Below are 24,622 nucleotides of genomic sequence, written 5' to 3' on the forward strand. Positions count from 1 at the left end.
TAAATTGTCCTTAGTATGTAGGATAGTCCTAGTGTACGGGGATCGCTGGTCAGCACGGACACGGTGGGCCGAAGGGCCTGTTTCCGCACTGTATCGCTAACCTAAACGGAACACAAATTGCTAGTCTCTTAACCTATCCACCACTCCACTTGACCCTATAACTGGAGTAAAGATCTAGGCAGTTGAAGCAAAGACATTTCCAACGCACTGAAGATAGACACAAAAAGCTGGAGTAACTCAGTGGGACAGGCAGCGTCTCTGGAGAGAAGGAACGGGTGACGTTTCGGGTCAAGACCCGTCTCGACCAAAAACGTCACCCATTCCTTCCCTCCAGAGATGCTACCTGTCGCGCTGAGTTACTGCAGCTTTTTGTGTTTACCTTCAGTCATAAAGCATCATGCTTGGGGGAAGGGCAGCCTAATGAAATCCCAATGTATTCCTGCAGTCTCTCCAACTGCTGGAATCAAGAAGAAATATTAGTCAAAGCTTCCTTTAACCCTTCAACGTCATATATATTTAAGAAGGAACTGCAGATGCTGGAAAATCGAAGGTACACAAAAATGCTGGAGAAACTCTGCGGGTGCAGCAGCATTTATGGAGCGAAGGAAATAGGCAACGTTTCGGGCCGAAACGTTGCCCATTTCCTTCGCTCCATAGAGGCTGCTGCACCCGCTGAGTTTCTCCAGCATTTTTGTGTACCGTCATATATATTTAGTTTAGTTTAGTTAAGTTTGCGACACAATGCGGAAACAGGCCCTTCGGCCCACCGAGTCCATGCCGACCAGTGATCCCCCGCACACAAGCACTATCGTACACACTCGGGACAATTTACAATTTTTACTGAAGCCAATTAACCTACAAACCTGAGTGTGGGAGGAAACCGGAATAAGCAGATAAATCTCACGTGGAATGTACAAACTCCATACAGAGAGCTCCCGTAGTTAGGATCGAATCAGGGTCTCTGACGCTGGAAGGCAACAACTCTACCGCTGTGCCGCCCATTTGCATTTATATAACAATTGCACTTGTGGGTTTAGCATGCCCACTGGCAAAAATGAATCAAATTGGGAATCTCCAAAATAGAGTTTAGAGGCTCCCAGAGGAATTGGTAGAATTGTTTCACCGTCTCTGAAGTAAAATTGCAAAGGTTAAAGGTCAAGTGTTTCAAGCACATCTGTCCATAATTAAGTCACTGTGTAAAAGAGAGCTCCTGACAGTTTTACAATTTATATTTCCTCTATTGGAAAGAAAATGGGCCTTCCTTTTCATATTAAAGTCACACAATAAACAGTTTCCAACATGTATAAAGGAAGCTGGACACAGCAGAGTTTTGCTATCAATCAGTGAGGTAGGTGGCACTCTGTAGGGTCGGCACCCTCAGCCCCAGGCAGTGATAATTACCTACGACCATGATGTTGAATTCAAACCCAGTCTTCATGGCTTTACGCCTCATCTGATCCAGGACTGCTTCAATGCCCACATATCCAAAGAGATCTCTTCCCGTCACATCTTTCTTAAATCCTTCTGAACAGACGAGTCCCGGCTCTTGTGGTCTCTCCGCCATGTTCACTTTCACCTCCTTTAGATCCAACCCTGTCCAAAGACACAAGAGGGTGAGACGGTTAACGCACGCAGTAATTTGATGACAGCAACACCTCCTGCCCACACCATCACGCAAACCAACCTCCTTTCCATGGACTCCATCTACACTTCACACTGCCTCGGCAAGGCCACCAGCATAATCAAGGCCCAGTCTCACCCCGGTCACTCCCTCTTCCTCCCTTTCCCATCGGACAAGAGGTACGGAGGTTTGAAAACACACACGTCCCAATCTAGGGACAGTTTCTTCCCAGTGTTATCAGGCAACGGGGAATCATCTTCTCATCAACTAGAGTGTGGCCCTGACCTACCATCTACCTCATTGGAGACCCTTGGACTATTTTTAATCGGACTTAGAAGATAGATATAAGAAGCTAGAGTAACTCAGAAGTCTGAAGACCCTTCTTCAGACTGAAGAACTTTAATCGGACTTCGCTGAACGTTATCTTGCACTAAACGCTATTCCCTTTATCCTGTAACTGTCCACTGTGACGGCTTCATTGTAATAATGTATAGTCTTCGCGAAGAGGACAGCACGCAACAACAAAAACTTGTCACTGCACCTCGGTACATGTGTTAATATACTAAACTAAAAATAAACTCCTCCTTGGAAGCCAGGAATGCCACGGATCTGAAGCCGAGACATCAGGAGATGCTGAATGCATGCCCATGAACTGACCCTTGAATCCAATAGCTTCCATAACTTCCGTCAGCTTAAAAAGAAAACATGTCCATTATATCCTTTTGTTTCTTGCATGGAAGTGACTTCTTCAGCAATAACACCTGCCACGCGTACAAATGCATGCATAGGCAATTTTAAACGTGCTCTTATACAGCAGTATAGGGCTTTGTTTGGAGATACATGAGCCTTCAAAGCTTCATTCCACAATTCCATCCACAAAAAAAATCACATTATTTTTACTTTTAAGTTTTAGTTTTAGAGATACAGCCCCTTGGCTCACCGAGTCCACACCGACCAGCGATCACCCATAAGCTTGCTCTATCTTACGTACTAGGGACAATTTACAGAAGCCAATTAACTGACAATTAACTGGGCATCCTTGGAATGTGGGAGGAAACTGGAAAACCCGGTGAAAACCCACGCAGTCACAGGGGGAATGTACAAAGTTTGTACAGGCAGCGCCAGCAGTCAGGATTGAACCTGGGTTTCTGGTCCTGGGAGGAAGCAACTCTACCACTGTTCAGCCCTATTAATTAGATTATAGTGAAAAGAAGTTTCACTGCTAATAAGCAGCCATTCTAGTCTCACCACAATGAACCCGTCAGGAATCCATGGTTAATTCCATCCACAGCATTGAACCCGTCATTAATCAGCCCAATTTACCCGCTGGTCATCTGTTATCAAGCACTGAGTCCATGCCGACCATCGATTACCTGTTCACACAAGTTCTCCGTTATAAACTTCCACTTTCCTCACACACAAGGGGCAATTTTTCAGACCTGCACGTCTCAGGGATGTGGGAGGAAACCTATACAGTCACAGGGAAAACGTGCAAACTCCACACTGACAGCAACTGAGGTCAGGATGGAACCCGGGTATCTGGCGCTGTGAGGCAGTAGCTCTACCAGCTGTGACACTGCATCACCGGGTGTAAGATGCTTACATACCCATTGATAGCAGTCACACAAGATTAACGCCCGTGGCATTAAGGTTGATTCTTACAAATGTTTCTATCAATGCATTTGCCATCCAGTGAACTACATTCCACTTTACAGAACATGTCTATAGAAACATTATTTGTGAAGGAAACATGTGCTGTCACGATTAGTGTTGGTAAGGTGCAACATTTCAGAGACTGTACACACTATATGCAGGAAGACTGTGTACACACAATATCTAGGAAGACTGTCATATACGCTCCCCCCCCCCTCCCCTTTTCCAAATGTGAATCCATTTATTGCTCCAATCCACCGAGCCCCAGTGGAGAATGTGTCATGCAAACCTCTTGGCAGTTGCTTCTAATAGTAAATCCTAGATTAACATAAACAAAACAAGAACGAGAACAGACTTGGAATAATTTTGCAGCTTCCACAACCCTGGGTCTTCCCAGAGCACTTTACAACCTAAACAGCATATAATGGTCAGTTTACACATAGCAAAGGACTGATAACCATGTAATGTGCTTTGTGAAGTTTTGTTGTGTTATTTCTCATTCACCCGAGTTGACAGGTGGAGGGATTGGTAACAATAAATGACCGAAGAACATACTGTGGGTATGGCACTACCACCCCAGCCTAGACTTTCCAAATCTAGCTCAGCGGTACAGCATGGAAACAGGCCCTTCGGCCCACCGAGTCCACGCTAGCTCCATGTTATCCCACGTTGTCATCCACTCTCTACACTGCAGTGACAATTTTACAGACGGCTGATTAACCTACGCCCGCACGTCTGTTGGATGTGTGAGCAGACCCGAGCATCTGGAGGAAACCTAGTCGTCATACTAGTTTTACTGTCGTCCTGCTGAGTTTCGCTGTTTGCATCATGCGTTTTCACGTTCCCCACAGCCAACAATGGACCATTGTGGGTTCTACCTTTACGATAATCGTTACAGGCTTTGATTTGTCCTTCTGCATACCTTTCATTCATTTGTTCTATGTAAGGGTGATGGGTATATGGAACAAGCTGCCAGAGGAGGCAGTTGAGGCTGTGGACTTCCCCAACGTTTAAGAGGCAGTTAGACAAGTACATGGATAGGACAAATTTTGAGGGATATAGACCAAGCGCAGGCAGGTGGATCGCGTGTAGCTGGGACACGTAGGCCGGTGTGGGCATGTTGGGCCGAAGGGCTTGTTTCCACACTGTATCACTCTATGACTCAATATTAGGCGAGCCTATTAGGCAAGAGATGCACTGGGTGCATTTTCCCTTTGGTCATTCTTTTCAAGTAGCTTGGTTGCCTTTTAGACAACGTGATCCCTGTATTCCAGGAGCATGTACCTTCTGTTGTAGGCCATTGTCTAAAGCTAGCAAAGGAAAAGCAGTGCTCCCTATCCAAAAGCAACACCAATGGCTTGTACTAAAAAATGGGGGGGAAGAGCTTTGGCAGCCCCAGCACCCGGTTATCCAGTCTGAAGAAGGTTCCCAATCTGAAATGTTGCATATCCATTTCCTCCAGAGATGCGAGCCAGGCAGCATCTCTGGAGAAAATGGACAGAGGACAGGTGTCAGAGGTTATGGGGAGAAGGCAGGAGAATGGGGTTTGGAGGGAGAGATACATCAGCCATGATTGAATGGCGGGGTAGAATTGATAAGCCCAATGGCCTCATTCTATTCCTTATGACCTTATGACAGGTGGTTCCGTCTTTCTGAAGAAAGATCCCGAACCGAAACTTCACCCGTCCATTCCCTCCAGAGATGCAGCCTGGCCCGCTGAGTTGCTCCAGCATTTTGTAGCTATTTTTGATATAAACCAGTATCTGCAGTTTCTTTTCATTATTTCCCCCAGAGGCACCGAGTTACTCCAGCACTTTGTGTTTTTACCCGGTTACCAATGTTACTTTTCCACCAACCCCTCACCCCCATATTCGCCATGATGAATAATGCAGATCAACGCACCAACAAAGTGAAGTCAGGACTCTCAGCCCATAATGTCCGTGTCAACATGATGCCAGCTTAAACTAATCTTTACCTGAATTCCCTGCAAATCAACATCCTCCCTCCCTAGACTCCCACCTATTTCTTCCCTCTCTCTTCCTCCTCTCCTGCTGCTCTCAGTCTGAAGAAGGGTTCCGACCTGAAACGTCACCTACTGCTTTTCTCCAGAGATGCTGCTTGACCCACTGAGTTGCTCCAGCATCATGTGTCTATCTTCGGACTGCATGACCCTGCCTCTGCTCTGCCCATTCATTTTTGATAGTGAAGGCGACGGCGACGGCTCAAATAGTTTACTGCTCATTCGGAGGCAAGGAGATGCACCCATTGTACTGAATCATCCATTCAGAGCCCGATCCAGTTATGGTGCACCGGCATCACACATTAAACACCACCATTGTATTGTGTTAGCCATGTTAGAACTTCACACGATCCAAAGTAAATATTGTCTTGTTCTTGAGCTAAGCACAAATTACTCAACAGGTTGGGTATCATCTGCGGAGGGAGTGGAGAGGCAATGTTTCCGATCAGGGCGCTTCATCTGACTCTTCAGAGTAACAAGAACAGATATTGTTTTCTAGACTTTAGACTTTAGAGATACAGTGTGGAAACAGGCCCTTCGGCCCACAGAGTCCTCGCTGACCAGCGATCAACCCACACACTAGCACAACCTGAAATATTAGCGACAGTTAATAATTTTTACCAAAGCCAATTAACCAACAAACCTGAACGTCTTTGGAGTGAAGAAACTGGAGCACCCGGAGAAAACCCTCGCGGTCACAGGGAGAACGTACAAACACTGTACATGCAGCACCCTTAGTCAGCATCGAACCCGGCTCTCTGCCTCCGCAAGGCACCAGCTCTCCTGCTGCACCACCGTGCTCTCGCCCATTTCTCCCCTCCTATTTTCCTTTAGCATCACAATCCACAACTCTTCAAACCCGTCTCACACCTTCCTCTTTTATCTCTGCCCTTTGTTCCAACCATCTGCCTATCATCACCCCCCCCCCCCCACCCCTTGCCGTTGCCATTGCCTACCTGCCACGCTTTGTCCTGCCTCTTCCCTCGTCTAGATTTCTTTGACTTCGACCCACCCCGCGCAAACAGTCAGAAGGGTCTCGACCCGAAACGTCACCAACCCCCATTCTCCAGACATACAGCCCGACCTGCTGTTACTCCAGCACTTTGTGTCCTTTTGTGTATTAGCCAGCATCTGCCCCTCTTTGCTTCTGCACACTTAGCGATGAATGCGTTTACATTCTCATTAGCAGGTAGCCGGGTGCAAATTGTCTCCTGCATTCCTGAAGGTGGGTTCCGACTCAAAAATGCTGCCTATCCATGTTCTCTGGAGATGCTGCCCGACCCGCTGAGTTACCCCAGCACTTTGTGTCCTATTTAGCGCATACAGTTGGCTGTGGTGGACAATGTTGTTCGACAAGCCTGACAATGCTATGAAGGAAATGAACCATTATCACGCCGTCTTGGCGGACTGCAGGAGGGAACGGAGACATCAACCTGCAATCAGCACTGCAGGTGGAAAATGTTTTAAGAAATCCTTAAAAATACCAGGCAGTAGGGCTCCGACTCTGAATACAAATGAGTCACTACTTTCGCCTGCACTGCAAAATGTCTGCTCTTCTAACAGCTCTTAGTTGCCTGGAAAATATTTTGCTGCATGGACGGAGGATACTGTAGAAAACAGAAATGCAAGACTTTCTTTTCAACGTAAAGGTTAGGTTACAGCCTTGGCTCTTTGTAACCCTTACCCCTAAATCCCGACCACTTGTGAGTGCCGCAGCAAATCAGTTGCTGTTGACTCTAACGTGGGGGGGTTGCTAGGCAACGCCACACGAGGAAAAAAAAAAGCTGTGCGCTCTGCTTCCCATTTGCTCGATTCAATACAGGTGTCTGACCCTTGAAACACGACAATAGAAAAAACCCACTGTCCCCACACAAAGCAGTGCAGCAATTTGTAGCGCATCTTCACTTCAGGTTTGTGCTGCGTTTGAGGACAGGCCTCCAGTCACCCTGTGTGGAGGCAGTCGTTCCACCACCACTTCTGGCTATCTCTGCTACATACTAATTAGGCTTCCACAACAAGGGGCCGGCCAGCACAATGGAAGAGCTTGCTTTCATCGGTCGTATACTGCATGCAGTGTCAACCTCGCCGGCCGGCCGGGAAACAGATAGCAGGAGGCAGCTCACAAACAGGGAACAGATGCTGTCATCTAAACTCACTGCCATTGACCCTGCCTGTACAATGGCACCAGAGACCAGCGAAACAGATGCTGTAATGGACTCAGTTGATAGAGTGAGGCCAGTCGTTTGCTTTGGGAAGACGGACACAAAATGCTGGACTAACTCAGTGGGCCAGGCAGCATCTCTGGAGAAAATAAATAGATGACCCTTTGCGTCGAGACTCTTAAGAGTCATAGAGTGATACAGCATGGAAACAGGCCCTTCAGCACAATTTGTCCACACCAGCCAACTTGTTCCAGCTACACTAGTCTCATTTCCCTGCATTTGGCCCACATCCCTCTAAACCTGTCCTATCCATGTGCCTATCTGTTTATTAAATGTTGGGATCGTCCCAGTCTCAACTGCCTCCTCTGGCAGATTTTTCCTTACTCTCATCACTCTTTGTGCAAAAAAGTTTCCCCTCAGATTCTTATTAAATCTTTTCCCCTTCACCTTAAACCTAAGGGTAAAAGATTTCTTCAGACTCTTTGGGTTTACTTTGGGAATCTGCCTTCGTTTTGTTACGCAGTCAACCGTGGCCGAGTTAGGAGCAGTCTCAGCACTGAGACTGAACAGTCCATTCTTACCTACTCTAGAGACCCAAGCAGAAAAGTCTCGGCTGGTGCTGTTGGCAGTTGCAGCCAAAGATCTATAAGATCTTTGGTTGCAGCTTTTTGATGAGATGTTAAGCCAGCCTCTTGTCAGTTCTTGGGTGAAGTAAGACGTGCCATGTTACCATCTTGGGAGGCATGGCGATACCCAGAATTTATCTTGCCACTTGTCTGTATAATAGCAGGTTAATGTGGATTATTTTGCATTGATTTTTGTCTAAATTTGCGATCTCCTACATTTTGGACAGGTCCCAACCTGAAACATCACCTATCCATGTTCTCCAGAGATGCTTGCTGCCTGACACGCTGAGTTACTCCAGCACTTTGTGTCTATTTTTCGTAAACCAACATCTGCAGTTCCTTAACAAGGACACTTGAGTGCTGGCGTAATTCAGTAGGTTAGGTAGCATCCTTGGAGAACATGAATAGGTGATGTTTCGAGTCGAGACCTATAGAGTCATAGAGTGATACAGCATGGAAAAAGGCCCTTCGGCCCACTTGTCCACACCGGCCAAAAGGAGGGTCTCGAGCTGAAACGTCACCTATCCATGTACACCAGGGATGCTGCCTGCCAGTTTAATCAATAAGAACAAAGCAGAACCGACAAATTATGACCAAGAAAGGGTGGAGCCCACAATGGCCCATTGTTGGAGGTGACAAGAACGCTGAGAGCAAAGGGGGGGGGGTCTCAGCCGCATGGGGGTCGCATGCTGTCACATGCAGCGGCAGGCAGTAGATAGGACTGTTCGGTGAACTTTCGTAACTTTGTTGGTGCCATACTCGTGGTGGCACGCATGTTGCCCATGTGCACGATTTGACCAGGTTGTCTGCAAAACAAAGCATCTCACTGCACCTAGGTAAACGTGACAATACTGTAAAGTATCATTGAATCATTAAGTATGGTTGCTTTCCGTACTTGTCTTTGCACTTCCATGGTCTGCTACCATCCATCCATTTTGGTAAACTGTGCCTCACCTCTCACTCTCTACGTCCAAGCAAAACATGCAGAAGCACTTCCGATCAGTGGTGTCGAAAAAACCAAATCAGGAACTTTACAACGGATGACCAGAACCATGACCAAGCCACAGGTTTTAAGGAGCAGCTTAACAAAGGGAAGATAGAGAGGATCAGTTTAGGAAGGGATCTCTCGAGCTGAGCAACCAAATCCACAACTACCAATGGTGGAGGGGCTACAGTGAGGGATGATCAAAGCATCTGAATTGATGGATTCAAGGACTGATTCTGATAGGGAAGGATTTGAAAGGGTTTATGAGTGGCACAGTTGGCACAGCTGTAATGTTGCTGCCTTTCAACACTTGCAGCACCGGAGACCGATCCCGACTATGGGTGCTGTCTGTGCGGAGTTTGTATGTTCTCCCTATGCCTGCATGGGTTTTCTCCGAGATCTACAGTTTCCTCCCACACTCCAAAGTCAATAGACAATAGGTGCAGGAGTAAGCCATTTGGTCCTTCAAGCCAGCACCGCCATTCAATGTGATCATGGCTGATCATCCCCAATCAGTACCCCGTTCCTAATAGACACACTGGTATATGAGTAAATTGGCTTGGTATATGTGTAAATTGTCCTTGGTGTGCATAGGATAGTGTTAATGTGCAGGGATCGCTGGTCGGTGCGGACTCGGTAGTCCGATGGCGCTGTTTCCGCACTGTATCTCTAAAGTAAACTAAACCACGTGAGAACTATCAGGCACCCACCATTGTTCAGCTGTGAGTCAGAGTAGATCAGCATGCAGAGGATTATTGGGCAGGTGCAAAATAGCATACAGCAGTGTAGGGGGCAAATGCTTGGACAGCATTAGATTTGGGCAGTAGAATGATGGAGACACACAAATGTGTTGGAACATAGCCAGAGACCCGGGTTCGATCCTGACTACAGGCGCTGTCTGAACTGAGTTTGTACATTCTCCCTGTGACCGTGTGGGTTTTCTCCGGGTGCTCCGGTTTCCTTCCACATTCTAAAGACGTGCAGGTTTGTAGGTTAATTGGCTTCAGTAAATAATAAATAGTGTGTCGGATAGAACGAGTGTATGGGTGATCGGCACGGACTCGGTGTGGCTGTTTCCACATTGTATCTCTAAAACCAGAACTAATCAGGTCTAGTGTTGGCAGAAGGCACGGGCGAGGGTTTCATTAGCGGGCGAGGTCAGGGAGGGGCAGTTTTGGGTGAGTCTACAAGAGGGGAGGTTGGTGCACTGTGGTGGATGTGGAGCCACTATGAAGACACGGGCACAAAAGGATCCGTGAATGGCAAACACTATTATCCAGGAGGCAACCAACCCATTCGCAAACAAAAATAAAATTACATTTGACTTTGACGCACAAACAAAATACAAAGGATTCAGGAAATTTTTAAAGCAAGCTCCTGGCTTATGCCAGCTTTTGTGTCTTGGTACATCACCAAGTCCCCTCTAAGAAACCATCTGTTCCCTCACCAGAGATCTCGAGTGTTGATTTGACTGCTTGCACCATGGAAGCTATTGCACGCAGCCTGCAAACAAACTGACACAGACCTCAAGCAGATGCAAGATCAGATTGGAGTCCAACAATTCACAAAGGGGATGGAACCGTACAAAGAAGCGATATACACAGTCAAGACTCTTGCCAGGATAAGGCCCACCTTCCTCCATGCTAACCAAAGATCCCAGAGCTCTAGGATAAGATCTTTAATGCTAACTGCCCAACAACACCAGTCCAACACAATGGTATCAATTACTATGCACCTCATGTAAATTAGCACAACACCGTGATACTCGAAACAATGCACAAAATGGTTTGAGAGAGATTGATGATCAAGTTACACAGGAACGCTGCAGCATTTCAATCAAGCTTGTTCTTTTTTTTTCTCCTTGCATCCCTCTCAGATGCTGAAATGTCACACTGCCCTGAAGCCACAATTAAAAGAAAGGAACCGGGGGGGGCTATTGAGGGAGGGTCGCAAAACTCCTTCGGCGCTCTTACCTTCCTCATCCAAGAGATTTGCTTTCCACTTCTCCCTTTTCTTCCCTTCCCCCCCCCCACCCTCTCCCCCGTTCAACGGGACCCAGTTGCCGTTAATCTGATTTTTGATCGGGCTCAGCTATGGTCATGACTGCAGCGTACGGAAGTCACAAATAATTATTCCAGCACGGCGCAAAGCTTGGTGAAGGATGAGCATAAGAATCGCTTCCTGCCTCGCAGTTTCCAGAGCCTCCCCTGCTCGCTGCCTGCATCACACACACACAAATACGCATGACCAGAATAGCAATAAAAGCCACATCAGTCTGAGATTGCCCACTGAGGTTTCTCCGATCCTTTTTTTTCCTTCTCTCTCTCTCTCTCTCTCTCTCACACACACACACACGTCCTTCTTGCGTTTATTGTTTGAATTCGTTCAATTGAAACAGGCTCGGCTGAGAGTCCCATTCAGCTCAAGCATCTGGCAAACGAGGAGGTAGAACCCCTTTAAGCTCATGCGGCTTTCAGCTGCCTCTCCCTCCCCAGAGCAGAGCTTCACAAAGGCAGCTGGCCACAATTTGCCTGGAAGATTTCTCCTCTGCCTTGCTATCAAGTTCTGCTGACGTGAAAATAAAAAAAAGCCTTGTCAAAGACACACTTGCAAAGCAGTCATTTGATCAGAGTCCCATCCCTCTCCTTTACGCAGCGTCGAAGCGACGTCGGTCATTTCAGGTGAGCTCCACGCAAGATTGTTTCGCCAGTTTAGAGATAATTGTCACCCATGGCTTTTAAATTGGTCTAAATAGTGTCAGAGAATTACACTGTATGGAAACAGGCCCTTCGACCCACATCATCGAGGCCAATCAAGGTACTTCCCTACTCTATGTGACGGAAAGAACTGCAGATGCTGATTTAAATCGAAGATGGACACAAAATGCTGGAGTAACTCAGCGGGACAGGCAGCATCTCTGGAGAGAAGGAATGGGTGACGTTTCGGATAATGACCCTACTTTAGCTAATTCCATTTACCTGCATTTGGCCCAATTCCCTTTAAACCAGTGGTTCCCAACCTATTTTTTGGCCATGCCCCACCTCTAAAATCCTGATCCCCCCCCCCCCCCCCCACCCCCACCCCACCCCACAATGTGGTGATATATAATTCATATCATTTAAAAAGTGAACTCCGTTTCAGCTGAAGAAGCTTAAAACGCCAATACCTTGGATTATGTAATAACTACACAATAAAGACCTTTTTTACCCCAAAAAAATTTACTCAAAATAACATCTGAAACATAAACCACATATGTTTACCTGATGGAAAATCCAAAAAAATAAAAACGACAATTTGGACCCAGACCTCAGTCGCGCTCAATTGCCCCCCTGTGGGGCGTACGCCCCACGTTGGGAACCACTGCTTTAAACCATTCCTATCCTTGAATTTGTCTGCATTCATTTTAAATGCTGCAATTGTACCCGCCTCTAACACTTCTCTGGAAGCTTGTCCCTTTATAGATTTTACACAGTATTATGTTTACATATCTGTGTAGGATGCTGGTTTACACCGAAAAGAGGAACAAAATGCTGGAGTAACACAGTGGGTGAGGAGAAAAGGAATAGGTAGACACAAGAAGATGGACCCGAAACGTCACCCATTCCTTCTCTCCAGAGATGCTGCCTGTCCCGCAGAGTTACTCCAGCTTTTTGTATTCGGTTTAAACCAGCATCTGCAGTTCCTTTCTACACAAAGAGGAATAGGTGACGTCAAGTTACAGTACATTTACATATCTGGTTCGCTGCTGCAAGTAAGAATTTCATGGTTCCATTTCGGGGCATTTGGTAATGAAACACTCTTCACTGTTGAATTGACATCCTCTGTATGGAAAAAGCGGCCCCTCAGATCGGGGCAGAGTGATGCAGCAGGTAGAGCTGCTGCCTCGCAGCGCTAGAGACCTGGGTTCGATCCTGACCTTGGTTGCTGTCTGTGTGGAGTTTGCCCGTTCTCCCTGTGACCATGGTCGGTTTCTTCCGGGTGCTCTGGTTTCCTCCCACATCCCAAAGACGTGCAGGTTTGTAGGTTAATTGGCTTCTAGTTTGCCCCCAGTGAGTGTGGAGTAGATGCGAAAGTGGGATATCGTAGAACTGGTGTGAAATTGTGATCGGCGGTTGGCATGAACTTGGTGGGACCAAGGGCCTGTTTCCATGCAGTATCTTTCAACCAATTTCAACCGTAGAAGACAGAACATTAAAGCAAAGGAACCACAATATCCGTGCCGAACTTCATGCCAAGATAAACTAAACTCCTCTGCCCACAGTGGCTTACTCCAAGTCATTTACACTGCAGACGAGAACTCTTCCACCCAGAGATCCAAGCAGGGCAAAAAGGTAGCCAGCGACTAACCTACATTCAGTTTCTGTTGAGGGCGACTTCCTCAACATGGGTTCAATCCCGACCTTGGATGCTGTCTGTGTGGAGTTTGCATGTCCTTCCTGAGAATGCAGGAGTTTCCCCTGGGTGTTCCAGCTTCCTCCCCCATCCCAAGGACGTACAGGCTGGTAGATTATATTGGCTACCACAAACTGCCCTGAGAGTGCTGGTGATTGGTTGAATCTGGAGGGGACGTTGATGGGAATGTGGGAAGGATAAAATGGGATTAATGCGGGATCCGTGCAAATGGGTGCTTGATGGCCAGAGTGAACTTGATGGGCCGAAGGGCTTGTTTCCGTGTTGTACAACCGTTCCAGAACGAGCTGGAGAATGGAAATCAGGACATGCATCATTGGACAATCACCAGAAACAAGGCATCAGTCTGAAGAAGGGTCTCAACTCGAAATGTCACCCATTCCTTCTCTCCATAGATGCTGCCTGTCCCGCTGAGTTACTCCAGTATGTGTCTATCTTCAAGCATAAAACAGATCTCCAACCCGAATAGAGGAACCACAGCTGGGATATTCAATACATTACTAAAGCTAAATATTCACCCTTTCTTGTTATTTTCATCCGTCACTGCTCTTATCAGACAATTGACATAATTTCTCTGGAGTAATCAGAGTAATGTGGAATTCCTTGGAGTTGCCCTCAGAAGTTGGTAATTATTAAAATTTAAAACAGATGTGATGTTCAATCCTTGAACTCTGCAACCCCAGGCACGTGACATCAATTATGCATCATTTGGGGAGTAGAGGCAGATCACTCAGCCCCTTGAGCTGCTCCAACATTTAATACCATCACGGCTGATCTGACCAACGTCAAATCGATAATCCAGTCTTCACACGCTGACCTTTCACCTCCCTGCTCGTCAACTGCAGATGCTGGTTTACATCAAAGATAGGCACAAAATATTGCAGTCATTGGTAACATCTCTGGAGAAACGGAATTGGTGACATTTGAGACCCTTCTACAGACTCCTACAGATTTTGCAGAGCACTGTGTTAACATATCTGTTGTGCTGCATGTGTGTGTATCTATATAGGTTGAACAGGCTAAGAGACACACACACACACACACACACACACACACACACACACACACACACACACACACACACACACACACACACACACACACACACACACACACACACACACACACACACACACACACACACACACACACACACACACACACACACACACACACACACACACAACGAGGACCTGTCTGTCCAGTTTGCATGTGGCCTAACTCCAGCTAATAACAAGCTAGAAACCACCATCTGGTCTGAATTGAAGTGAGGAAAGGCCAACCATTTCTAGTGTTGCAACCATTGGAGATCATTTCAGCGCATTTGAGTCTATGCCAGTTTACAAACTTTATAACAAGAGGAGTTGAGTATAGGAGCAAAGAGGTCCCACTGCAGTTGTACAGGGCCCTAGTGAGACCACACCTGGAGTATTGTGTGCAGTTTTGGTCTCCAAATTTGAGGAAGGACATTCTTGCTCTTGAGGGAGTGCAACGCAGGTTGACGAGGTAATTCCTGGGATGGCAGGACTATGTGGACAGAATGGAGCAGCTGGGCTTGTATACTCTAGAATTTAGGATGAGAGGGGATCTTATTGAAACATATAAGATTATTAAGGGATTGGACACGCTAGAGGCAGGAAACATATTCCCAATGTTGGGGGAGTCCAGAACCAGGGGCCACAGTTTAAGAATAAGGGGTAAGCCGTTTAGCATGGAGATGAGGAAAAACGTTTTCACCCAGAGAGTGGTGAATCTGTGGAATTCACTGCTTCAGAAGGCAGTGGAAGCCAATTCTCTGGATGCTTTCAAGATGCTTTCAAGAGAGAGTTTGATAGAGCACTGAAAGATAATGGATTCAGGGGATATGGTGAGGAGGCAGGAACCGGGTACTGATTGTGGATGATCAGCCATGATCACAGTGAATGGCGGTGCTGGCTCGAAGGGCCGAATGGCCTACTCTCACCTATTGTCTATTGTCAATGAAATCCCATCCCATTATTATTTTTTCCCAGTGACTGCATCTCCCTATACACCCACCATCTCCTCTTCAGGAGTCTACCACTCATCTGCATGCGAGGGGCAATCCCTAGGGCCAGTTAACCTACCAGCCCTTGGCTATTTCCCTTGGCTGGAGAGACCACAACTGGCTGTTGTTGCAGGATAAGGGATCTGGCATTTTAGGATGAGAAGGACAAGGGGAGAAGAGGATGAAAACAGGAAGACACAATTAGTTCTCCTCTCTCCTGACTCTCAGTCTGAAGGGTCATTACCCAAAACGTCACCCATTCCTTCTCTCCAGGGGTGCTTTTCTTTGATGGCATAGGTTTAAGGTGAAGGGGAACAGATTTAATAGGAATCTGAGAGGTAACCTTTTCACACAAAGGGTGGTGGGTGTATGGAACGAGCTGCCAGAGGAGGTAGTTGAGGCCGGGACTATCCCAATGTCAAAGAAACATTTAGACAGGTACATGGATAGGATAGGTTTGGAGGGATATGGGCCAAACACGGGCAGGTGGGACTAGTGTAGCTGAGACATGTTGGCCGGTGTGGGCAGGTTGGATCGAAGGGCCTGTTTCCACACTATTTCACTCTATGACTCTATCTAAGCTGCCCGGCCCGCTGAGTTGCTCCAGCATTTTATTTCTACCTTCGGAGTAAACCAGCATCTGCAGTTCCTTCCTACACAAAAATAAGTTGTTTTGATCACCTTGTTATGGGAAGGATGTTGCCAAGCTGGAAAGGGTGCAGAGAAGATTTATGAGGATGTTACTAGGACTCAAGGGCTTGAGCTGTAGGGACGGGTTGAAGGGGCTAGGACTTTATTCCTTGGAGCACAGGAGGATGAGGGGTGATCTTATAGAGGTATATAAGACCATGAGAGGAATAGATCAAGTAAATGCAATATTTGGCCCAGAGTAATCAAGAATCAGAAGACATAGGTTTAAGGTGAGGGGGGAATGATTTACCCAAGGGGTAACTTTACTTTACACATAGGGTGATTGGTATATGGAACGAGCTGCCAGAGGATGTATTTGAGGCAGGTACTATCGCGATGTTTACGAAACATGGATATGATAGGTTTAGAGGGATATGGGCCAAACGCAGGCAGGTGGGACGAGTGCAGTTGGGACATCTTCACCTTCAATTTTAGAACGCTTCCTTGCTAACTTTCAAATGACACGCAGTCACTTTGAACAAGGGGAATAGGGGACGGTATCATGGATAGTGGTGAATTAAACGTGAGTTAATCTGTTTTTCTTTTAAGTATGGGTTGAGGTATAAATGCATGGCAGCAACCTGGGGCGAAACCCCCATCTATTCCAACCCTCCTCCCCCCACCAACTCCCCCCACTGCACCCCGCAACCAGCTTCTTTCCAAAACAGTGAGCGTACATGATTTATATTCACTGAGAGGAGAGACAGGCTTCAGTTGATCTGTGCATCGGAGGGAACTGCAGATGCTGGTTTACACCAAAGATAGACACCACATGCTGAAGTAACTCAATAGGTCATCGTCAATGGTCTGCTCAATGGTATATTGTGGGCTCCACCTTTCCTTGATATAGACAATAGACAATAGACCAAAGACAATAGGTGCAGGAGTAGACCATTCGACCCTTCGAGCCAGTACCGCCTTTCAATGTGATCATGGCTGATCATCCCCAATCAGTACCCCGTTACTGCCTTCTCCACATATCCTATGACCGCTATTTTTAAGAGCCCTAGTGATCATTATTGTTGGCTTTGATCTGACTTTATGCATAGCTTTCATTCATTTGTTCTATGCTCCCTTTCATGTCTCTCAGTTTCCTTCTCCCTAGACACTTAGTCTGAAGAAGGGTCTCAACCCGAAACCATCACCTATTCCTGTTCTCCAGAGATGCTGCCTGACCCGCTGAGTTACTTCAGCATTTTGTGTCTATCTTTAGTTGATCTATAATGTTTCAGTCAATTGACAGCATCTCATTCTCCAAAGGTTTGTGCTCAAGTGTAGTCTTTTCTTTGGTAGACACAAAATACTGCACGTAGAGCAGCAGGAGAAAAGGAATTTGCGACATTTCGGGTCGAGACCCTTCTTCAGACTGATGTCAGGGGAGGGGGAAGGACAGAGAAATAATGTAGTCAGAGACAGTAAGACTAGTGGTAGAACTGGGAAGGGGAGGGGATGGAGAGAGAAAGCAAGGGCTACCTGAAGTTAGAGAAGTCAATGTTCATACCGCTGGGGTGTAAACTATCCAAGCAAAATATGAGGTGCTGTTCCTCCAATTTGCGCTGGGGCTCACTCTGACAATGGAGGAGGCCCGGTACAGATAGGTCAGATTGGGAATGGGAAGGGGAGTTGAAGTGCTGGGCCACCAGGAGATCAGCTTGGTTAATGCGGACTGAGGCACAGTCCTTTTCTTTGACTGGTTAGCACACAAACAAAAGCTTTTCACTGTATCTCAGTACACGTGACACTAAACTAAACTAACTTTCAAACAGTCACAAAATATAGAGAGCAGATATTCTGGCTCAAGTGATGTCAATAGAAGGGTTGCATATTGACCGGGACATTGAGAAACGCACTTCCAAAACGAGAAGGCAAAAGAACTAAGCTGGAAGTTGCTACCTCTGGCAGTGGACAGAGAGAGTTAAATACATGGAAATTTCAAACAGATGACTGTACTGCAACAGAACATGTTGTGTGAAAGCCATCGTACTCATGGTATGGCTCACTGCCTGCAATTTGAAAACCACCCAGTGATTCATCCCGAATGAAGTCCCAGCGTATTTCAGGCATTTTAAGTACAGAAATATGACCTCTGCTGTGGTTGTGAAAGTCAATGCTGACTGAACAATGTGGATTAAATTAAGTTTCTATTGGAAATCTGCAACCGGCTAATCAAAAACATAACTTTCCTTCCTACACATAATGGTAAATGTTGTACTGCACGCTTTGGGTCCCCTTATATTGAAGAAGCGATTATTGAAAAATTATTTCCTCAGCAGCTAATTCCAATCTGTTTATTTGCCCCTTGACTTAATTAAAGATATTCGATACTGCCCACCACTGTTCTTAGATCAATGGAAAAATCAATGGAGTCATTGAGTCCAGACTGGTGAGAGCAAGAAACGCAGTGACATTAGCATAATGCAATATCAACATGTCTGGTTATTTGTTCGTTCCCACGTCAGCTTATTTTGCAACCCCTCTGAGATGGCCCTTCAGGTTTCTGGCACATTTCCTATTTTAACCTCACCCCACCTGCAAATGCAGGCTGGAACTTGCTATCAAATACGGCCAATGACAAATACTTTAAGTCTGTCATCTTTTCATTTGTAATTAACAACTCTCAAACCCGGGTCTCTGGCGTGGTAGGGCAGCACCTCTGCCCAACTAAAGCAGATGAGGAAGAATTTATTTTCCCAAACGATTGAAATTCTTTGGTTCCCTACACTCAGAGTTCTGGATGCCTAGTCAATAAATATATTGTCCAGGTTCAGGAATAGCTACTTCCCCACAGCCATCAGGCTATTAAACTCAACTCATACAAAACTCTGAACATTCATAGCCCATTATCTGTTTGTTTGCACTTTATCAGTTTATTTATTCATGTGTGTATATATTTATATAATGGTATATGGACACACTGATCTGTTCTGTATTATTCGTGTCTACTATATTCTGTTGTGCTGAAGCAAAGCAAGAATTTCATTGTCCTATCTGGGACACATGACAATAAACTCTCTTGAATCTTGATATTGAAGACAAAGAGAGAGATATGGGATAAGAGATAATGGCAGAATATTGTAACAAACTATCCAGTTCACCAATGTCCTTTCAAAATGAAAAAACAACAAGACTCACCTTGCCTGGCCTGTGGAAGAGTCCAGGCTCCTTGTAAAGTTATTCAATCTTAATGACTCTCTGACCTAGCCTAGTGAAACACTCAAGGGCAATTAGGGAAGAGCAATAAATGCTGGTCCAGCCAGCATCCATCATGAGCCTAGGTTATAAGATGGGCAAGAGGATATTACTCGAACTCACACATGACTGCAAGGAACCTCATGAGGCAGTGTACTCGGGTAAGGACTGGGAGAATACCAGAGAAGGATATTTGTCACTGAATGTTCACACCTCCCAATTAATCAAATTCCATTTGATGCAATCAGTGCCAGAAGCCTGATTGTCCCGATACTGGATCACAGCATTTGTCCATTGTCTGACGGGGGGGATGACTCAAACTGTGGACAATCCTGATGCCAGCGAGTCACACCACAAATCACCAGCGATGAAATAGCTTTTCATCGGGATTGATCTCAATGGTTTTATTACCTCCTGGGATCCAGTATGGGGGGGAGCAGACTGCTCAGTTTGACCTGCTCTTGTACGGGGGGAGGGGGGAGGGGGAGGGGGAGGTAAAGGGGTCAAATGCTTGACCAGGGTGCTTCAATCTTTTTCCACTTGACCAACAAAACACAACAACACAGAGGCAAGTGGTCAAGCACTAGGCCGCTCTCCGAAAGACGTGACTGAATCCACCCTCCTTAGTTCACCCGCTCAATCCAATCTGTTCACTGGGTCTGGAATATACCATGCTACAGAGTGTTTTATGGTCATTTGTCCGAGACAGAACAATGAAATTCTTACTTGCAGCAGCACAACACAACATGTAAATGTAGTACTCTGTAAACAATAGAATGAACGAGAAAAAAAGTTCAGTAAAAATACATATATATATATATATATATATATATATATATATATATACGCAAACTATACATGTAACGCGACTGGCATGTGACATATAATTTCAGTTTGTGTGTTGTTGTTGGGCAGTGCTGTCTAATGATGCAGACAATAGTAAGCTCGGGCAGCTTACAACCCAGCGGTATGAATATTGATTTCTCTAACTTTAACTAACCCTTGCCTCCCCTCTCTCTCTCTCCAACCCACCCCGACCATAGTCGTTGTACTAGTTTCACTGTCGTCCCGGTGAATTTCACTGTCTGTATAACTCATTTTCACCAAGCCCACACCCAACAATATTTCCTTCATCATTGTTATTTTTTTGCATATAAACATACATTCATTTGTTCTATGCCTCTCTACATCACCATCTCTCAACACGCACGCTGGCGCGGCGGTAGAGTTGCTGCCTTACAGTGAATGTAGCGCCAGAGATCGGGCTTGATCACGACTATGGGCGCTGTCTGTATGGAGTTTGTACGTTCTCCACCTGACAAGCGTGGGTTTTCTCCGAGATCTTCGGTTTTCTCCCACACTCCAAAGACCCACAGGTTTGTAAGTTAATTGACGATATAAATGTAAATTGTCCCTAGTGGGTGCAGGATACTGTTGATCCACGATAGTGGGGATCGCTGGTCGGCGCGGACCCAGTGGGCCGAAGGGCCTGTTTCCGCGCTGTATCTCGGAAACTAAAATCTATATCTCTCGTGTCCTTTCCCCCTGACTCTCAGTCTGAAGAAGGACCTTGACCCGAAACTTCACCTATTCTTTTTCTCCAGAGATGCTGCCTGACCCGTTGAGTTACTCCAGCACTTTGCATCTTTCAATTGTTATTCAAAGCCCCTTTGTTTTAGTACTTAAGGTATGTCAAGTGGAAGTTTGAAAATTTTATTTTAAATAGTCAAAAAGAACTTAGTTGACATTCAGGTTGCTCCAATATCAATGTTAAACAACTATGGAGGGAAAATACTTTCAAATTCAACAATCAAATTTTAATTCAGCCCATTTCTTTTGAGTTATTAATTTATGATATACAAGGGCACCTGATATTTTATGCAGGGTTTTATGTAGATCAGACATATCCCAGGCATAAATTTGAGAGTGTAGGAAAGAACTGCAGATGCTGGTTTAAACTGAAGATGATACAAAATGCTGGAGTAACTCAGCAGGACAGGCAGCGTCTCTGAAGAGAAGGAATGGGTGAAGATTCGGATTGAGTCATCTCTTTTGAAAATAGGAGCTCATAAATTAAACTTAAAAATTAAGTTTAATTTAAAAAAAAATTAAACAGTAATAATTAGACAAGCACTTAATTCTAAAAATGTGCAGATCAAGTGCACTGTACATTCTTTGCTCTGGATGGAGGCACAAGGAACTGCAGGTGCTGGTTTATGAAAAAACCCCACAAAGTTCTGGAGTAATTCAGCGGGTCAGGCAGCATCTTGGAGTCTGAGGAAGGGTCCTGACCCAAAATGGGTCCATGCCCTCTCTAGATGTTATTCTCCATGGATGTTGTCTACGTTCTCCATAGATGCTACCCGACCCACTGAGTTACTCCAGCACCTTGTGTCCTTCTTTGCACTGGGCGCTTTATTTCAACTCTAGCCTCACCCCACAAATTACTGTCTGTGGGAGTTTGCACACTCTCTCTGTGACCATCTAGGGTTGTGAACAAAGTGAGACAAATTAGCGTTGGATAAGTAGAGGAAAGGATTGAAATGTAATAATGGTCCTGTTGCTGGTAGCTCTCAGCCTGAGGTTGTGGGTCCTAGATGAGGGTGGTCAGGATCGATCCCGGATCTCTGGTGCTGTAAGTCTGCAGCTTTACCGCTGCACCACTGTGAAGGTCATTGACTCGGTGAAAGATGCTCTTTGGTCAGCCCGAACTTTATTGGCCTCTCAGCAGAGTGAGATGTCCGTCGGGGAATGTTGCCGACTGGCCCACTGCAGACTGCAGAGGGACGCACTGGAGTTTGGTGCAGGCAACGCCAAGGCTCTGTGGGGGAAGACCACAGTCCAAGGCCCTTCCACTGCTGGACATTGGAGGGCAGGGCGTGGTGGAGACGCCCCTCAAAATAAGGGAAGTAATTTCACACCAGGGGCCACATGAGTGGCAAGGGTGGGGGTTAAAATTGTGTAAACATTATTGAATGTAAGTATAGCCTCCAAGAATGTCGGACACATTTTTTTGCACGGCTCCTGTATTGTACATTTTCTTTACTTGAATAAAGTTTATTTTGATATTTTTCAAAAGATGTCCAAAAATGTGCAAGGCATCTCCCAGCACCAGTTGTCTAACATCAGCAGTGATCTTCCTGATGGGTCAGGGATTCCATTGTTAAGTTTTTGTAAATGATTGCAGGATGTACTATCTACACAGAACAACACCGAGCACAAATATTAAGCTTTCCAAGTAGTTTTTGTTGGTCCAGATAAATTCACCAGTACATGGTTTTCCTGCCAGTTAGTGAGAACTTCCTTAAGGAAATCCAGGAGATTCCTTTGTAAAAACAAACTCGGGGCTGGCGGCCAAGTTCTGATCATTCCCGTGAAGGCTGAGCGAGCAGAAGATGTGGGATCCTATTCCCTTTAAATGGAAGCTCCTGGAATTAATGTCGGACCAGACAAGAACTACCAGAAGTTCCAGATTCAAGGGCCTGTCCCACTTGGCTGTCATTTGCGTGTCATGCAGATGGCGCGCGAAGATTTTGTACATCACAAAATCCTGCGACGCCGTGCGTGGCCGTGTACGTCACTGCCTATGTCATCACCCACCATGCGCGCATCACGTGCGTGTCACGACGTGCGCCGTGACGCATAAATGATGTTGCGTAAATTACGCGCAAATGACGGCCAAGTGGGACAGGCCCTTCAGGGACAGCTTCTTCCTAGCTGTTACCAGGCAACTGAACCATGCTATCACCAACTAGAGAGCGGTCCTCTATAATTTATTATTTGTTGTGTTTGATGCGCCCAATATGCCTGTCACGCTGCCGGAAGGAAGTATTTCATTGTTCCCGCTCATATCCAGTGTATTTGACAAATAAACAGTCTTGACTGTTAGTGAGATTCTGTCTTGTGGGAGAAGCTGCCAAGCATGCAACTGTGCAAAAGGAACCGATCTGTGGGTCACTCTAGAGCTTCAGACCTCATGACGCAGGAGGTTATTCCGCCCATCAAGTCCATGCTGCCTCTCTTTCTTACTAACTTATACAGTAAGATACTCAGCAAAAGTCTACATCAAATCATAATCATTACTTCACTGAACAAAATGAGAGTGGGTGGATTAGACTTCAGGGATACAGCGTGGAAACAGACCCAGTGCCCACTGAGTCTGCACAGACCAGCACTCACCCCGTACGCTAACACTATCCTACACACTTGGGACAATAACCAAAGCCAATTAACCTACAAATCTGTACGTCTTTAACGTGTCTGGAGTGTGGGAGCAAACCGGAGCACCCAAAGAAAACCCACGTGGTCACAGGGAGAACCTACAAACTCCATACAGACAGCACCTGTAGTCAGGGTTGAATCCGGACCTCTGGGGCTGTAAGGCAGCAACTCTACCGCTGCGCCACAGTGCCGCCTTATTTTCTATGTGTATTGTGTTTACAGGCCTGTTGTGCTGCTGCAAGCACGGATTTCAGTACAAGTGCCAACTGAACACTCTTGACTCTTGAATTCCTAAGAAAGACACAAAGTGCTAGAGTCACTTAACGAGCCAGGCAGCATCCCCGGAGAACATGGATATGCAACGTTTTGGGTCGGGACTGACTGCAGGGGGAGGGGAAAGAAAGCTGGAAGAGAGGTGGTGCAGGACAGAAGGCTTAGGGAGGACCTGATAAAGATGCACAAAACTATAAGGGGGATAGATCACGTAGAGGTGTTTATGACCAGAGGCCATTAGTTTAAGCTCAGGAGTGAGAAGTTTAGCGGGGAGTGAGGAACAGTTTTATTTCATCGAGGGCAATAGGAACTTGCAACGCACTGCCTGAGAGCACAATGGATGACTGAGACATCGGCTACATTGTATGGAGAGAATGTGTAGGAGGAGCTGCAGATGTTGGTTTATATTGTAGACACAAAGTGCTGGAGAAACTCAGCAGGTCAGGCAGTATCCTTTTGACTGTCTTATGAAGAAAGACTGGATAGACTTGGTTTATACTCTCTAGAATTTAGGAGATTGAGAGGGGATCTTATAGAAACTTACAAAATTCTTAAGGGGCTGGACAGGCTAGATGCAGGAAGATTGTTCCCGATGTTAGGGAAGTCCAGGACAAGGGGTCACATCTTAAGGATAAGGGGGAAATCCTTTAAAACCGAGATGGGAAGAACCTTTTTCACACAGAGAGTGGTGAATCTCTGGAACTCTCTGCCACAGAGGGTAGTTGAGGCCAGTTCATTGGCTATAT

General features: G+C 46.0%; 1 protein-coding gene across 1 annotated transcript in view; it reads right to left on the minus strand.

Annotated features, from left to right (window-relative positions):
- Positions 1–24,622, minus strand: part of LOC129707001 (uncharacterized) — a 307,780-nt gene that overhangs the window by 102,646 nt on the left and 180,512 nt on the right. The window contains exon 3 of the mRNA XM_055651710.1: positions 1,402–1,593. Within this exon, the coding sequence (XP_055507685.1) occupies positions 1,402–1,593 (192 nt within the window). The remainder of the gene's footprint in view (positions 1–1,401; positions 1,594–24,622) is intronic.

The sequence above is a fragment of the Leucoraja erinacea genome, chromosome 20 (genome assembly GCF_028641065.1).
Source record: "Leucoraja erinacea ecotype New England chromosome 20, Leri_hhj_1, whole genome shotgun sequence".
In the NCBI taxonomy this organism is placed as follows: Eukaryota; Metazoa; Chordata; class Chondrichthyes; order Rajiformes; family Rajidae; genus Leucoraja; species Leucoraja erinaceus.